The following is a 17,295-nucleotide window of genomic DNA, read 5'->3' as shown; positions in this document are numbered from 1 at the left end:
GGTAAGATGTAAACGTCATTTGGAACCGATTTTACGCGTTTAATAATAATTTAAAAAAAGCAATATTACTCAAGCGCGAGCGCCAAAACAGAAGGAGAAAATAATAATATTAATAGAAAAATCTTTCAGCCGCTTTAAGACAAAAGCATAAGCACTTTACTTCTTTCAGTTGCCGCGTGCTGTCGTGCCAAATTCCCTCACACTGCGCCTCTGACGTTCGGTGCGTAATTACGCATTAGCGCGACCAGGACAGACACTCGCTGCTTTCCTAAACTTTTTTTTTTTTTTTTTTTACCCCCACACCACAGCGGTCGTGGCTGTACTGTAGCATGTTTAACTGGGCCTTTTTTTTTTTTTTTTTTTTTTTCTTCCTCCCCTTCTTCTTCCTCCCCTCTTTGCACGCGCCAGCAGAGGGACACACGCGCGCGCACACAAACATCCAGAGGCGTGAGAGACTCCTCCTCTCCCTCACGTCCAATTAGTTCCTAGACTCCGGCCCTTTAAGACGCAGCACCGGGTCAGCAACTAGTCTAGTGTTTCTCTAATTGAACTTCGCCCAATCAACAGGAACTCGTTAGCGGTGGCTCTTCTTCTCCACCGCGCTGCGCCCCACAGTCCCGGACAGCCTTTTTTTTGTTTTACCCCCTTTGGAAAAGAAAAAAAAAGCCCACTCACTTCTCCAACGGTGGGACGTACGCGCCTTTTCCCCCCCGAGCTATACGAACCGCTACATGGAGCTCCTCTTCTGCACGGGGAACTAAAGGAATACAGCCTATAGTTTCCAAACTCCGCTCGGAAAGCATGGTCGGTCTTCGGGGCTGGGTTTAAAAGTTGTCTGCGGGAGAATTACGACGCCTAAGGGCTCTTCTGGGGGTGAACTCACTATTTTTTTTTTTGTCTTGTGTGTTTCCCCCCCCTTTGCGAGTGTTTGGGGACTTTTGCAATGACCTCCAGCAAAGACATGAAGGCAGGGTCCGTGTTGCAGTCCAGCGGCGAGGACAGGAGAGCGCGGGCGCCGTTGGACCAGCTGCCCCCGCCGGCCAACTCCAACAAGCCGCTGACGCCGTTCAGTATCGAGGACATTCTCAACAAGCCCTCGGTCAAGAAGTCCGCGCAAAGCAGCGTCTGCCCGCCGCGCCGCGTCCTCGAGAAAGTGACGGCCGCCAACGCGCCGGCGAGGAACGGCATCAGCACGCCCTCGTCCCCGCTCTGCGCGCTGGAGGAGCTGGCCAGCAAGACGTTCAAGGGCCTGGAAGTGAGCGTGATCCAGGCAGCAGAAGGTAAACTTATTATTATTATTTTTTAAATCTGGCATGGGGAAAGTTGTGAGTAAAAAAAAAAAAAAAAAACTACGTAGGAAATTGGCGTCGCTTCGGTAGCCGTTAAAGTAAATATGCTTGTAAACGCAACATGCAAAATGATACAGTTTATGGAGGAATACCTCATTAACACTCACATAAAAGTAAATGAAAATACTATCATTCAATTCGATGTTACGCGCTGCTGTTGGCTCGTTGACTAAACAAACAACGTGGAGCTAAAAGTAGAAAACAAAATGATCAAACACGCCAAATAAAATGATGTAACATTTTGCAGTTTTCTTTGTGTGTTGTAAAAATACGCACGGCCAAAACGGCAATATTTTTTTTCTACTTGTTGTTAAAATTGCGGATGGGGACGGTGGAGTCACGGTGTGTGAAGCTAAATGGCGTTGGATTAATTAGAGGTTATCGCACGAGTCATCAGGCCAGTCACATAAATATGATCGATTATTTATAAAGCACCGGTGAGGGATACGGGCCTATTCGAACTGAGACATTTTGACTTTCGGGCCAAAATAGTTCATTTTATGAAAAGCGACACATGTTTTATCAGGAGGGATCTCACTGTGTGTTGCATGTAGGAGAAAAAAGTGTGTATGGTTGTTGTTGTTGTTGTTGTTGTTGTTGTTGTTGTTGTTGTTGTTGTTATAGTATGGAAGAACTGCGTGTAAACAAAGAGTAAAACTGAGGAGTGACGTGCTGTTAATGTTAATCAAGTGAAATAATGACAATAATATTTGAGTTATAGGGCTATTCATATGTTATATACTGGATCTAAAGGGATTGTAATTGATTTACACAATTTGGTAAACTCAATCAAATAAAATGTAAAATACTAAAAATAATAATAATGGGAGCACAGTATGACCCCCTGTCTCTCCTCTTGCAGGGCGCGAGCACGTGAACTCATTCGGCCAGAGACAGACCTCCAAGAAGAGGAGAAAATCGCGGACGGCCTTCACCAACCACCAGATCTACGAGCTGGAGAAGCGCTTCCTGTACCAGAAGTACCTGTCCCCCGCGGACCGGGACCAGATCGCGCAGCAGCTGGGCCTCTCCAACGCGCAGGTCATCACGTGGTTCCAGAACCGCCGCGCCAAGCTCAAGCGGGACCTGGAGGAGATGAAAGCCGACGTGGAGTCGCTCAAGAAACTCACGCCGCAGACCCTGCAGAAACTGGTGAACCTGGAGGAGCAGGAGCAGGAGCAGGCCCAGGGCGCGGGCTCCCCGAGCGTGTCCCCGACGTCCCCCCAGGGACACGGCGCCTTCCCACAGTCCCCCTCCTCCTCCCGGGACCACACCACGGACGAGTTCTCGGAGGAGGACGACGAGGAGATCGAAGTGGATGACTGACTCGGGCCAGGTGGTTTCGATTGAAACTGAGAGGGTCAAACCGGGGCATTTTCTTCCCAAACTTTTGCACGGATATTGTCACAAAGGAGAGTATAGACACTGCTGGATATCCCCTTTGTTTGTTCTAATTTATTATCTGGACTCGAGTAGGTCTCATCAGAAGAGTGGCTTGCTTCTCCGTATGGACTGGCTTGGGGGACACGCTGACGATGTGGCCGCTGTTACAAACGTTTCGTCTTGGATGCATCCATACGCGTCACTTTTTAGCGCAGAGTGGCACACGCAGAGACCCTTTTAGTACCGCTGCTGCACACGTGTCTGAGTTTTTGTACATAGCACCCTATAATAATTTTATTGTAACATTCTATTTAATCAGCATCTATGTAAATAAAGCTTCTATCATATTTCAAGACGCTTGGGCCAAACTCTTTGATTTTACGCACGTTTCTTTTCAACCTGAAATGGGAGGTTGGGTTATTTATTGTGTCAGAGGGGGCTTTGAATGGGACAAAAGGGGGGGTTAAAGGACAGAACAATCGCACAAAAAGAAGACGCACAAGAATCCGCGGTGTAATGCGAGTAGGGGTCGCTTTAACTTAACCAGGCTGTTGTATTCATGACGACACTGGAACAGGCCAGCGGTCCTGTGTAGTGGGAGGTGAGGCCCGCGGGCGCGTCTCAATGCGTGACCCCTTGCTTTTGAGTCATGGAGTGGCGTGACTTCAATTAGCAGCTTTCTCTCCATTCTTTTGCGGCGCGCTCAATGCGTGTTGTCCCGGGCTCCGGCTTGAGAAAAGCTTGCAGCCGCCCCGTCGCCATATGTTTTCCTCCTTGTGTCCTGAGCACAACTAGTGGACGTGATTGATTAGCCGTGCCCGCCCTTCGCCTCACGTGAAAAAAAAAAAAAAAAGAAGAAGAAAAAGAAGAGAGAGAAAAAAAAAACAGCTTGGAGCGGGCGTGCACGGGGGCAATAATGGCACGCATCTGCCGCTCCGAGCGCGCCCGCGTTTGCAGAGGGAAAGTGTCCCCCATCATGAATAGCAAATGGGCCGCGGTGTGAGAGGTGCTATGAATAACGCTAAATGGGAAGAGCCATTTGGAGAGGTTTTGTTGGGTTTAGCCGCGCGCGTGTGTGTTTGGGTTCATGTGTAGGCATTCTCTCGCCACTGGAGTAAAAACGCGTCGGTCACTGGCGCGTAAATCGGCCTATACGTGGTAACGCTTTTAAAAAAGAAAAAAATGCTCTCAGACTTTTCACAGCAATTTTAATAAATACGTTTAATATGGAGACATTTGGAGGTGGAGGTAGCCGGGAGAATGACGCATTTTGCAGATATAGCAATCTGAATAAAATGCCTTATTTAGTTGAATGCTGTAAAGTGGATACACAGAGTTGTTTACCTTTTACTATACTGGAGATGAGTGGAAAATAATTGCACAAATTCTATATTTCCTGTATCTTTGGACAATTTGAAATGCTCGGTTTTATGAATTCCTAAATTTTGGATACACTTTTTCTTGTGAACTTCAACTGAAAACGTAATAGGATCTAGCTATATATACTGAATTATTATTTGTATTATTTCTAAAAAAGTCTGATTTCTATTTATATAAAATGAACCACAAAATCACACATCATTACATTGCAGTTCATCCGTTGCATTTATGGAAATAAGGGCCTTAGCCATCCTTCTTTTTCTTGCTTAATGTGAATCGTGCAGTACAGAATATGAAAAAAGAATCTCTTCAAACAAAAGAACTATTGTTAGCTATGTGTTGTTTTTGTTTCATGCCCGTGTATTTGTTTTTGCGAGTAGAAATGTGAAAGTGGAGGGGTGAGTGCTGCATGCATGGGGACAGTGCAGCTTGGTCCAGGCAGGGGCAGCTCTGGGGGGCGGAGGAGGAGCGGCATACTGGGACACAACAGGAGTAATGGAGTGGAATGGAGAGGGTTGAAAAGTCAAGTAGCCTTTTTTTTTTTCTCATTGTGGAGCACCGTGAAGCAGCAGCAGCAGCAGCTTTCACCGAGGCTCATGGAGACGTATAGAACATGTATTTGTTTGCATTGCACGGCAGCGTTTTCCATGCCATTTCACTTGGACCCCGCTGTGACCTTTGTACGTTACATTTGGACAAACGTCTCACTAGTAAAAAATAAACAGTCACCATTTGGAGATAGGTAAAAAGAGAAGCAACAGGACCAACCATTAAATGTACTCTCGTTTATTTAATTCATGTTCTGTTGGGAAAATGTGATGAGTTGCCAAGACACAGCCATTGCACTTGAGATTTAACATCATAACTTTATATTCATTGTATTCAGTCGTGTTTAGCCTATAACTGGCCACCTGTTTTATATGTACATACACATATATGTAGGCTATATTATGTCATATTTTTTCACATAATCATTTTATAATTATAGTTTAATTTTAAAATAATATAAAAAATAAATGTGATGTCTGTCTTCTGACACATATGGCCTAAATGCAAATGAAGCAAGATGGCTGCCTCACACTGTCCACATTCCTGTAAACGAAAGACGAGGATTTCAAATCATCTGAATTTATGATCAAATTTAAATGTTTAATTATTATTGTTATTATTATTTTTTTCATTTTAAGGGCCAGTTTAATTTATATTGACCATATGAAGTATAGTGAGAGAAAGAGAGTCCTCAGTTTTCAAATGGCAATTGTTGATTTTATTTATTTAAAGCCACACCACGTAACATTTCACCCAATAAATAGAATAAAACACAAGCATTTATTTTATATTTGTATCGTTGAAAAATAAAGTGTGTTTGTCGTGAGCGGCTCACCTCTCTTTAGACCTGACTGTAAACTTTACTGCGAGCGGGACGTCCCCGGCTCGTCTCCATGGAGATGTCGACTAAAGGCAGCCGAATATGGGATTTAAATTGGATATACAGTATTCTCATCCAAATCCATTCCTTGACTATACCCACTGCAAACATGGCATTTCGTTGTGTCTAAATGATCATTTGGAGCATGTTTTGGTATTGCTGGCAACAGTACATTCCAATAAGTTACGCCGCGTGCCTTTAAGTTCATTGGAAACATAAACACATCACGGCCAGGCAGTCACATATTCTACATACAGGCATTTTGATGATTTCATGTTTGCTTTTCGTTGTCCTTCTTTAGACTAAGGCGGAAGTCATATTTTTATTGGAACTTATAAAGACGATATGAAAGTAGATGAGGAAGAAAAAAATATATATAAACTGTAATTCTGAGCAACGCCGACAAAACTGTCCTACACTGGCCCCATGAAATCACCCAGTGTCAGGTTTTTACTCCATCCACTGGCTCACTGAATGAAAACGGACGTTCCACTCTACTGGTAAGGAAGAACAATGGCGCCCTCTAGCGAGCAGTGTTTTTTTTATTTTTTTTTATGTTTGGGCTATTCAATTGATTTTCTATTTTAGATTTCTCCAAGGCTGGATCTAGAACATCACTCTGAGGAAAGACAAAGGTTTATTTCTGAAGGGTTACAGCTAGTAGTTTACAGTATCAACTTGAGGATCCTGCAAAAATGTTTCTTACTTCCTACTTATTTATAATTAATTAATAATTAAAATTAAAACAAAATCAGCAATCATATGTGAATGCTGACTGGACATCACTGTATAAAAAGGCCCTTAAACACTCCAAAACTCAAGAGTTGTTTCACATTTTAAATTTATTGCCAAAAATACAAAACAGGAAAATAAGTATATGTACACAAACACTATTAAAATAGATTATTTATTGTACAAAATATGTACAGCTTGTGTGAGGGAAAAGCCAGTCCTATCTGGTTCTCTTGTCCTTGATGGTATAGTGAAGAACTAATGGCTGGGCCTGCAAACAAGAGACACAAGCACACAGTGACATTTCCATTCCGATATCAAAAGAAGTAGGGCTGCACAATAGGATAGAGTGTATTATTGCAGGCCCCAAATGAACGTGTAAATGGAGTGTTCCTGGTACCTTGCCAAACCAATGTGAGAGCCATAGCCGCTTCATGGTCATATGATCGGGCAGAGACTCGTTATTGAACAACATCTGGACCTGGAGGATCACAGCAGACCACACAAGCAGCAGTCAATATAAGGGGATAGCGAACCAAGAGAGGCTTTGTTTGAAATTATCCAGAAGTGCCAAGTCAAAGAGAAGAGGAGGAAAAAAAGCAAATTGGTGGCTAATGCTAGTGGTCGGCTATCAGTAAACAGCACCATTTTCAATCTCGTTTTTTGGGGAAATCATTTTAAATTGCATATGCTACAGCAGTTTCAGAATAATCAGCGGCCAACCGTCACATCTCTACACCCCTTTAGTACCTGCTTGGCTCACTTTGGCCCAAAGAGAAAGCTTGTTTTAAAACGGTACCCGTTTGAGGTGATAGCATCAAGTCAAAATGCTTATAAGTTATATCCGCACTGGGAAGTGACAGCGGAAAAGGGCTTTTATGAAGATCAAAAACTCACCTGGTTCTTTTCTACATTTAATCGGTGGCAAAGCACTTTCCGCAAGTGTCTCACCTCCGCTCGAACTGAACACCGGACAAACTTTTGCTGCAAAGACAAGACGTAATAAACAATAAAAATATGGACACATTCACGAGTTTATTACATTATTACATAAATGCATGGTGTGATGTGCGTAAAACGGACGTACTCGATGTAAAGTGTAAGTGTCCTGCTCAGAAAGACAACAGCGAGGATCAAACCGCCAACCTACGCAGAACAGTGACAACTGACCCGCTATTGCCCGGTACAGGCAGTGTGCCAGTGCTACTGTATGCCACCTGTTTGGAATAAAACGCTCCTAAATGCATGGGAGTGGGTGTGTTTCTCTCCTGTTACACATAGATTTACAGGGAGAGAAACCACAGCTTCCACTGCATGGCTTCAGTCCCCCGTGACGCATTACACACCCTCCAATCATTTTATGTTTCCGCTTCCATACGCTGCGCAGCATATGTCTTTACGGGCTCAAATGGGATATGAAACCTCTGACTGTGGACGAGGTCAAGAGCTGAAAAGAACCCGTTTCAACATAATGTGAAAGATCTGAAATTTAGTTCAGCAAGTGCATGTGAACAAACTACCGACTACAATTAATTGGCACCATGTCCACAAAATGCAAATGAGACTCTCAATATAGTTAACAAAGAGTTTCTCAAAGGACAAGTGAATTTCCTTTAATTTTTTTTTTCCATAGATGAACGGTTAAAATCTATGACTGAAGATATCATAATATTCCACTTTGCTTGGCTGCTTGAAGTTCTGTTCAGCAAACATTTGTTAATCACCACTGCCCTCTACTGGCAGATCAGAGGATTACCAGAGCGCGGTTCGATGGCATTATGTAATTCTGCGTGCGCTCAAGTGTGTCATGGTCGAGAAATACGATCACACAGTGCTGTTTCGATACATGTGACAATAATCCAAAGCTACTGCTAAAAATAAATCTGAATGATCTGGACCTACACCTTGTTACCCATTCATAGCAATTAATCCAGGAGAAGTTTTGTAACAAACAAGGTTATAACTTGCTGTGATGTAATTATCGGATGTAAAGTGAATCCATGTTGTTTTATTTTGTGTTTTTTCTAAAAAGACAGTACTTCCATGTGGATGATTATATGCCTGACTGGTGCACATGTTCCATTTATCCCTGTGTCTGGGGGAATGAGGCTTCTTCCAAGAACCCCTTCACAGTGCTGATTTCTGCGACTGCTGCATGTATTTGCCTTGCGGTTACAGGCAGAGAGGAGCTTGTTAAAACTTTTAAAAAGCCTTCCCCAGAGACACATTTCAGAGCAAAGCAGCTCCGTGTTTCAAAGAGTAAACAGCAGAACAGTCATGAGCGGTAAAGGTTCGGCTACTTACCTGGAGAGTTAGTTTCGTCTTATCTTTTCCAGCTAGGGATGAACTGTGAAGACACCAGCGAGTGTTAATTGGTGGGTACAGAGTTAGAAAGGTCTCTTTAATGCCCAGGTCAAACCACACAGTACTTACTTGAGTCTTTCTAAACACAGTGAGACCTGCTCATCGTATCTGTAGAAATGGGCTTTGGAGTGGTCGAAGCTTGTGTAAGGTAAACCTGTGGCATCTGGGACGGAATCTAAAGACACAGATATAGCCATTGTATCAAGAGATTACAGTTCAAATGACAAATCAGTTTTTAAAGGGTGTGTTCACATTTTTCTACTGTCCATCTGCAAGATATTCACATTTCCTGAAGCAAATTAAAGTCGCATATGCTGTAGCTTATCATTTAATAATTAGGTCCACGGTACCCTAATTGGGAAACAATGTTTTCTCACAGAAGGAATCATTTGCAGTTATTGTTTCCTGATGCTAAATAAGTACAATCCCTCTTCATAAAGGAGAGAACTAGGATGCTGGGTCATTTTTTTAGAGGGACCGTTTCAGCTCCTACTCTAGGATAGTACATATCAGTCAGACTAAAATGCTTTGGTGACGTGGATATGCAGCAAGAGACATATGGACATTTGCATGTATGACTAACTATAATATAGCCACTAATTTAAAGCCAGTTTGGCGCACACATGGTTGTATTGTATTAACTTGCTTTCTTTCATCCCCCATGTGTAGAGCTCCTTTTTATTTTGTGCATCATGAACAGAAGCCATAGAACTGTGCAAATCCTTCTTTTTCTGTAAATTCCCAAAGCATGCTCACTGCATGCTTTGTTCTTGCTCAATAACACATTTTCCGCAATAGAAGTGTTATCTTGATGCCATCATACCCACGTCACAGTTTGTTATGCTAACAGTAGCAGCAGGTTAGCACACACATAAACACGTCACTTCCAGTCCTTCTCGTTTTTTCAGTGCGAGCATGAGCAGCGGATACGGGGTTTTTCCGTGACTGGGGGGTCTTAGGGACAGTCCCCATAAACCGTTTGATGAGAAAACGCTCATTGATCTGCTTCATAATAGGGCTGGGCGATATATTGATATTGAAGATATATCGATATATTTTTAAATAAGATATGGAATTAGACCACATCATGTATATCGGGATATTTCAAATTCAGACAAGCTATTAAATTAACATAAAAAAACAGGTAATCTCAAGCAGATTTTTCAAAAAGTTTATCTTAAACTGAGCACTTTACTTTGTTATCTCTTTATATGTAAATGCTGCCCTCAGAAATAGACTGACCTATTTTATTTCATGGGTTCTTTTAATTTGTTCTCCAGTGTTTGTTTACATTTTAGAGTTTTCAACTACTCATATTTGGCTTTGACTTAACATTTCATTTCACAGCTCTCACTTTGCTGGAATAACATCGGGATGTGTATCATATATCGATATTCAACCAATTTTTGGTCCATATCGCCCAGCCCGACTTCATAACTACACAGCAACAGTAGTCAAGTGTGTGTCAAGTGCAAAAACAATTGTAAGCCCTCATTAGTTACTCTGAAACTACTATGTAACTACACATTCAAATGAGATTGTACACTAATCTTGACTTACCATCTCCAGCTGGCTGTATAACTCGTTCTAACCCACGTGACTGATAAAACTCTTTTATTCTTTTGTCTTCACCTGTGGATGCATCAAGACAAATAATTTCGTTAGGTCCCCACAAAATCACATAACTTGAGGTGCACGATGCGTACTCTCTTGTAGACCAGGCACCAGTTTGTAGACAATATCTTGCATAACTCGGTCCAGTTTGAGGTTGAGTAACGGCTGCGTTTCATGGATCTTGATGTTGCACATGGGACAGTATTTGCTTGTTTGAAGATATTTAACAATACAACTTTTACAGACTAGGAAAGGGAAAAAAAAGGAAAGGAAGAAGATGTTAATTTGAGGAATATATCTGGCTGGTATTCGTTTGTGTATTTCAAACACTCACATGTGTGCAAACATTCTGTAATCGTGGTGGCGTCGATGAAGTAGCCCGCACAAAGGTAGCAAACTATGTGTTCATTTAGGTCCTTTATCTTCAGCTGGACTTCCTCCTGAAAACACAAACAAAGGCAATTATATCAGGGGCTACAGACGAACATTTTGGACATGACTTAGATGAGGCACTTCAGAAATGCCATCAAAAGCATTCTAAACCAGGGCTCAACGCCAAGACTTCAATGCATTCCCCATCTATGCTGTCTGCCATTTGAACCCATCTTCTATAAACACACATTTTGCTTGCTTTGGAAGATCCTGTCACTTAGATCTTCCAAAGCTTTTTATCGCTTTTGTACAACAACAACAAGATGCAGTCAAATGTCATTCTGGTGAAACACAATCAAGGTATTTGCAAAATTTGACAAAAAGACCGAGAAGAACGCTCTGCAGATACAAGCGAATGAGTGGCAAGCCTGCATTGTAAATTGATTTGACGCTCAGAAGTAAAATGTTGAGGGTTCTATTCAGTAGTGGGCACGCAAGGGCAATATAAATGTAAAAAAGTTGTCAGAATTAACTTTAAATATATATTAAAACGCTAACTCTACACTGTTTGGGATTCAGCAAACCACAAGCCGCTACGTGCACCTGATGCTGACCTTTAACCTGTACACGAGACACGACTCACATGGGAACATTCAAAGAGCCTGCGGACAGAGAAACAACTCAAGTCCCAAACATAACATTGTAGACTTGCAACGACCATGTTAGACAAAGATGAATGTGAGCAACCTCCGCGCAAGCACCTGCCCTGGTTCGTGAAACAGGTCACACCACAGTGCCCCTCTGATGGACATCGGGCTTCGCAGAACGCTATACACGTGAGGTGCAGTTACTTAGGATTGCATAAGGACCGCCAAGGTGGGATCAGAAGAAGAATTGATGTAAGGAAGCTAAAGCTCATTAAGTTAGCCCTTAGCCATTTGATAAAAGAGTCCGCGGGGTGTTCGTTTTACACGTATTAGATGAGTATTTTTTCAGATGACCTGCAAATGTACTTCCTCAACACAGAAAATCTCGGTCGAACAAACTTCGTGGCCACACCAGAGTGGAGCAGGGGGTCCAGAATCGCACTTCTCTGCACCACACGACTCCCGAGAGAAAGAAAGCAGCGAGCGAGCGCAGCGCAGCGCTCCGCGGACATCGCGAGTTGAGAAAACTCCCCGCTTCAACGATACGAACCTCGAATCTGCTCAAAAACGAACTCTAAAAGCAACACGGAGGGATGTGTGGTGAAACGCGTGGAGTTTTGTCGATTTTTGTGCGTATCTTTACTATTGCAAAGAACAACACGGTGCTCCCCGCCTCTCCGCATGCTTCAGCGCAGCTCTCTTCAGCATCGCTCCGCTCTCTCCATCACCGCCGCGGAGGGAGACGACAACACGGCCGTTACCCGAGCGCTTTTCTCCGGCCGGAGAGCGGTTAGAGCCCCCGGTCTGCACCCAGCCCCTCGGCCCTGGCTCTGCTACCCGGAGCACTCACCTCATTCCGCAGCGGGTCCAGTTTGTACACGGACTGGAGCTGGTTTCGGAGCCGCATCGCTATGGCCATCGGACCTTGCTCCGCCATCTTTGGGAATTATGCTTACTTCCGGGTAAACCGGACGTGCTGTTTTCAACGTGCTCCAGGAGGCGCGTCTGCTGCGTACATGTGCTATTTATTATGGCTATGAAGGGCACATCAAGAACTGGGGAAAGGTAAATAAACATCTCCAGCATGTGATAAAGTAAAGTGTAGAATGTAATTAAAGAATGACATAACGTTATTTGGAAATAATTTTACTCAAACAGAAATTTAAAGTGGTTAAATACATGGTTATTTCTAAAGTATACACCCAAACGATTGATAGATCATAAAACAAGTATTTTTTAAAAAAAATATACCAATCATTCTAATTTATTTTATTTATTTATTCTAAACTTGCAGATTTAGCCTGCTCCAGTGTTGATTTCGTCGACTAAAATATTTAGTCTTAATTTTAGTCAAAGTGAAATTTCTGACGACTAAAATTGGACTAAAACTAAATTAAAAGTTTTTCATGAGACTAAAACTGTGACTAAAATGTCCAGATATGTTAGTCGACTAAAATAAGACTAAATAAAAATGAAAAGGAGAGACTAAAATCATCCAAACTTCTATTGACCGTCTGAAAGAGCCTCGGATCATGTAAATTCACAGCTAAAGGATCAGCTCTGAGCTTTGTTCATGTGGAGCAGCTCCATGAAGCAGAGGAACAAGATTAAATATGATTATAATGAATATTGTAAATGTAAAGTCCACTATATTAGTCTTAAATTTAGTCGACTAAATTGACATGCAATTTTAGTCGACTAAAACTAGACTAAAATTGAAAAGATTTTTTCGACTAAATCTCGACTAAAATTAAATTAAATTACATTTTAGTCAAAAGACCAAGACTAAAACTAAATTAAAATATATTGTCAAAATTAACACTGGCCTGCTCACAGGACAAGTAAGTAGCATGAGTACTGTTACTTCAAAATAACTCAAGAAGAAGGCTACTGCGTGATTAAACATTACACGAAGACGCACACTTTAGACTAGCCTACTTTGAAAAGTATGTGTAAGACGTAAATATAAAAAATGACTAAATCATAAGTCAAAGTATCTGAGTATCGCCTCAAAATAGTCTACCTGTTTTGTCTTGTCTTGGAAGAATTAAAAACACTATTAAACTAACATGTTCACAATGCCCTTATCTTTGTATTCCAAATGTGTATAGTTTAAAGGTGCGCTATGGAACTTTTTATACAAAAAAAACAAAAGCAAACTATTAGTGCATATGTGACCTTTTAGTGACCCAGCGGCTGTATAGGTAGATACTAGGCCTTTATTTTCCTTTACAGTAGCTTCTATGATGCTCCAGGATCAGTCGTTTTGAGGGTTTTCTAGATGGAAAAAAGGAGATGGTCCCATTAGCAGAGAAAACCTACCAGAAACCCTAAAAACACTTGATCTTGGAGCGTTATAGTGGCCACTGTGATGGAACTGGATGGACTTTCCTGGTTAAATAAAGGTCACATAAAAAAATATAAAAATGGGATAATTATTTTACCTCTTACCACACGCCTTAACAGAGTGCACTTTCTCCAGTTCGGCTTTACCCAAATCTAAATGCTTCTGGACTGGAGAGCAATTTGAAAGCTAAGACCCACCAAAGTGATGATGTTGTCACGTTGTCGCCGTGTTTTTAGTCACATTTTTGAAGCATTTTTGTCTTGTTTTCATCTCTTTTTAATCTCTTTTAGTGTCTCTTGTTTTGTCTCGTTTTATGTCATGTGTTAGTTGTTTTTCTTTTTTTTTTTTTGCATTGTAGTTGCTCTTTTGTCACTATGATGCCTTTTCTGTAGTTGAAGTTTGGGTTAAGCCAAACAAGACAAAATGGTCTGGGTTCAGGTGGGGGTTAAGAGGTTAAAATGCAACAAATTGAAATTAATACGTAAATAATACGACTTACTATAATACCGTTTCTCATTATCTCTTGCGTCACTTTATTTAGTTAGCTCTCTCTCTGTGCAGCCTGTTGATAACCTGCTGCATAGTATCTGCATAGTATCTTTTAAGATACTTACAAGATGTGATTATTCCCCATACACTCTAAAATGTATCTTGAATTTCAAAGAAGAACCCACCTGTTCAGGCCAGTCCTCAATTTTGACCAATAGAGGGCACTGCAGTCACACAATTTCAACAATCCTCTGTTTTTAAGTGAAGTTGCGTGTAAAAGGTTTTATTCTTACCCTTGAAATGACGTGAGTAACAGCAGTCAGACACAGTTCGACACACAGCTTGAGGTTGGGTAAAGGGCAGACTTCCCCATCCCAGAGTCACCACAGTGCAGGATTCCATAGGTTGTGGAGTTCCCGTGTACGTTAATGTGCAAGTTGAATCCAATTTCACTTCTATATATTTGTTTTTCCTATTGTATTTTTGAGTATGTAATGTGAGTAGCTTGTTGTCCAAATTAAAGTGAGCGTAAAGCCAGCTGAGTCCATTTCCTATTATTTGTTTTTGATTATCTATACATTTGTATAAATTTTGCCCTATAGACTGCTTTTACTTGTTACTGGAATGTGATTTGACACCCTTTGGAGCGTTACCGTACCAAAAGTGTTGACCGGTGTGTGGGCATAATTGTGGGGCCCATTTAAATCAATTGCTTGTTTTAGAGTTTATGCATTATGGTTTTCACTTTGGTCTTTCTTGTAAGGCGATCGCTTGTGGTTTGCGAACATGTAATAGATTTGCGGTTTTCGACTCAGACGCGGTCAAAAAACCAGTTTATCTTTCCTAGCATTACTTCAAATGACATAATAATATACCCCAAAATAGTTTCTTCTGCAGGGATGTCGCCGGAGGTCTGCTGATCCCTCCCAGAGGCGTCCGACCTGCGGACCACCCAAAAAGCTGTCCCCCCCCCCACCAAAGACTGGCCCTTCACTCACTCTATTGTCAATTCTCAGTGTAACAAATGACTGCCAAGTTTGCGCTACTCCTGCCACTTCAGTGAGCGGAGCCACAGCACAAAACTCAGGCCGGGCAGGAGAATGAGACATCTCAAATACAGAACCTTTCTCCTGGTGAGAAACAGTCAAACCTTAACATGTGCCTAATAATAACTTTGACAATGACATTCATGAAGAACTTGTAGAATGCACTACAGGATGAAAAGGTTCGATTTCATGCAGCACATTTTCTCTAGTTTGCCTTTACCCAAATCTAAAAGCTTCTGGAAAACAGCGACAAAAACGAGAAGAGAATGAAAACGTAACAAAAAAAAAGCATCAGAAAGTGATCCAAAAGTAACTAAAAAACAGCAAAAAGGTGATGAAAGTGCAACAAAAAAGTAACTAAAACTCAACAAAAAAGTGGCAAAAGTGTGACATAAATGCCATAAAAACGCAAAAAAAGAGGAACAAGAAACAGTTAAAAATGAGATGGAAAAAGGATGTGAAAAAAGTGACGACATCAAAGCAAAGGAAAGTGACCCGTTTTGTAGGTGTTAGCTTTCAAATGAGGCACTGGCCCATAGGCTGTAAACTCTGCAGTTAAGAAACTTCTAGATTTGGGTAAAGCTGAACTGGAGAAAATGTGCTCGGTTAAGGCGGGTGGTGAGAGGTTGAGAGGAGGTGGCCAGTAAGTGGGATTACAATGTTTCACACAGACTGCATGCTTTAAGTTGACAACTCCTTGATTTGATTTTGGTGTTTTGCTTTAGGGACCCTCCATGCATCCCCCCCCCCCCCCCCCCCCCCCCCCGCCGTCTCCCATTTCCTCCTGCCATGTAAAGCCTTATCTGCAGCCGTGCTCGGTCACTGCTCATCTGACTGACAGAGCTTTGACTCCTCGGCGTTTCCAAACAGCCCCGAGGGCATGAGGCACAGCAGGATCACAGCGTGGAGAGGAAACCACCGGCGCACACAGAGGATCAAGGCCCCAGCCCGCCGCTTCATTTATTCTGAGCTCCTCACGTCAAATCACAAAGGCCGTCTATTTGGTGATGTCGTAAATGTGGCCGTTGATTTCGAACGTCATTCACTTTTATCGGGACACGCCGCAGAAAGGCTGCGCGACTTCCAGTGATTTAAGGGTTATTTTTGCAACATAATATTGACAAGTTAAATCTGAACTGCACATTTAGGTTAACTGTCTTTTTAACATTCTGATTAAAGACTAATTGGCCACTGCTAAATATATACTTGGCAATGCCACTTCACTCAAATAATTGCCGGATTAAATCATGCAGAAAGAAACTATGGGGACGTATATAAACCAAATGGAGGCTCACTGAGCTGATGGAGACCCCAGTTACCTCTGTCCTGAACATGCTGTGCCAAAAGCTACCAAACAACCAGGCTGCAGTGGGAAACTGTGCTGGGCCATGCCAAAAGGAGGCCCATCACTCTGCTCTCCTCTTTCTCACTCTCTCTGCCCCTCTGTCTCCCAGAGCAATCAGAGCATGGAGGGCTGGACTGTGCCTTTTGTCTCCTTTGCTCCAGCAATTGGCCGCCAAGTGGCAAGCTAATGATGAGAGCCCTCTTGGCTTGACTCCAGAGAGGCTCTGCTTGTGCTGATGGACCAGGGCACAATGACTGATGTAGGGCAAGCCCTTAGGCCTCCACTGGCACAGGCCACTCTCCACCATGACCATGTGAGCCCCTATACACAGGAATTTGTCTCATTGACAACACGCTGTCAGCAGTCAGAGGAGAAGAGGCGCGCCAATAAATCACAATGATGAACTCACAGTAGCTCTCATGCATTTTATTCAGGTCCATCAAATGAGCATTTCATTTGCTTAAAGGCTGTATAACTGATGATTGCAAGTAGGTAAAGAGGAAGTATGTGAAGTTTAAGCTGTTAGCTGTGGTCCAAACTCAGTCCTAACTTTAACAACACATTTCTAATGTCAAATTTCTTCACATGGATGACTTTGTAAGCATGTTTAACAACTTTCAGGGAGCAATAATGTCATGGCTAACGACAGCTTGCATGCGATCTCAATGACTGACAAAAATGCTTTATGACTAGATAGTAGATACACGTCTTTTTCCCCACAAATGTCTGGTTTTACAATCAACTGACGTTCAAAACCATTTTAATTGCACAACTCGAAGAATAACCCTGGCCTTTAAC

General features: G+C 42.2%; 2 protein-coding genes across 2 annotated transcripts; one reads left to right on the top strand and one right to left on the bottom strand.

Moving 5' to 3' along the window:
- The first annotated feature begins 519 nt into the window (after positions 1 to 519).
- On the top strand, positions 520 to 3,046 carry lbx2 (ladybird homeobox 2). The gene is made up of 2 exons (XM_079557484.1): positions 520 to 1,280; positions 2,212 to 3,046. Exons 1-2 carry the CDS (start codon positions 944 to 946, stop codon positions 2,673 to 2,675), a joined length of 801 nt encoding a protein of 266 aa, XP_079413610.1. The 5' UTR covers positions 520 to 943; the 3' UTR covers positions 2,676 to 3,046.
- Positions 3,047 to 6,377: 3,331 nt separating this feature from the next.
- On the bottom strand, positions 6,378 to 12,213 carry pcgf1 (polycomb group ring finger 1). Its single transcript, XM_079557312.1, has 9 exons — positions 12,121 to 12,213; positions 10,586 to 10,691; positions 10,344 to 10,496; positions 10,198 to 10,269; positions 8,707 to 8,812; positions 8,578 to 8,620; positions 7,171 to 7,257; positions 6,674 to 6,754; positions 6,378 to 6,544 (listed from the first exon to the last, which is right to left on the bottom strand). The coding sequence occupies exons 1-9, from the start codon at positions 12,205 to 12,207 to the stop codon at positions 6,494 to 6,496; spliced, it is 786 nt and encodes a 261-aa protein (XP_079413438.1). The 5' UTR covers positions 12,208 to 12,213; the 3' UTR covers positions 6,378 to 6,493.
- Between the last annotated feature and the right edge of the window lie 5,082 nt (positions 12,214 to 17,295).

Source organism: Gobius niger (assembly GCF_951799975.1).
Source record: "Gobius niger genome assembly, chromosome: 5".
Lineage (NCBI taxonomy): Eukaryota > Metazoa > Chordata > Actinopteri > Gobiiformes > Gobiidae > Gobius > Gobius niger.
Note: the sequence above shows the minus strand (reverse complement) of the source record. Positions and strands in the feature narration are given on the sequence as shown.

Bases quoted from the DNA above. Each gene is read 5' to 3' on its own strand.
- lbx2 (XM_079557484.1), top strand. From the start codon at position 944: ATGACCTCCAGCAAAGACATGAAGGCAGGGTCCGTGTTGCAGTCCAGC. The intron at 1,281-2,211 runs GTAAACTTATTA...CTCCTCTTGCAG, and splicing joins CGTGATCCAGGCAGCAGAAG to GGCGCGAGCACGTGAACTCA.
- pcgf1 (XM_079557312.1), bottom strand. From the start codon at position 12,207: ATGGCGGAGCAAGGTCCGATGGCCATAGCGATGCGGCTCCGAAACCAG. The intron at 10,497-10,585 runs GTGAGTGTTTGA...TCCCTTTCCTAG, and splicing joins TACAGAATGTTTGCACACAT to TCTGTAAAAGTTGTATTGTT. The intron at 6,755-7,170 runs GTGAGTTTTTGA...GTGATCCTCCAG, and splicing joins TAAATGTAGAAAAGAACCAG to GTCCAGATGTTGTTCAATAA.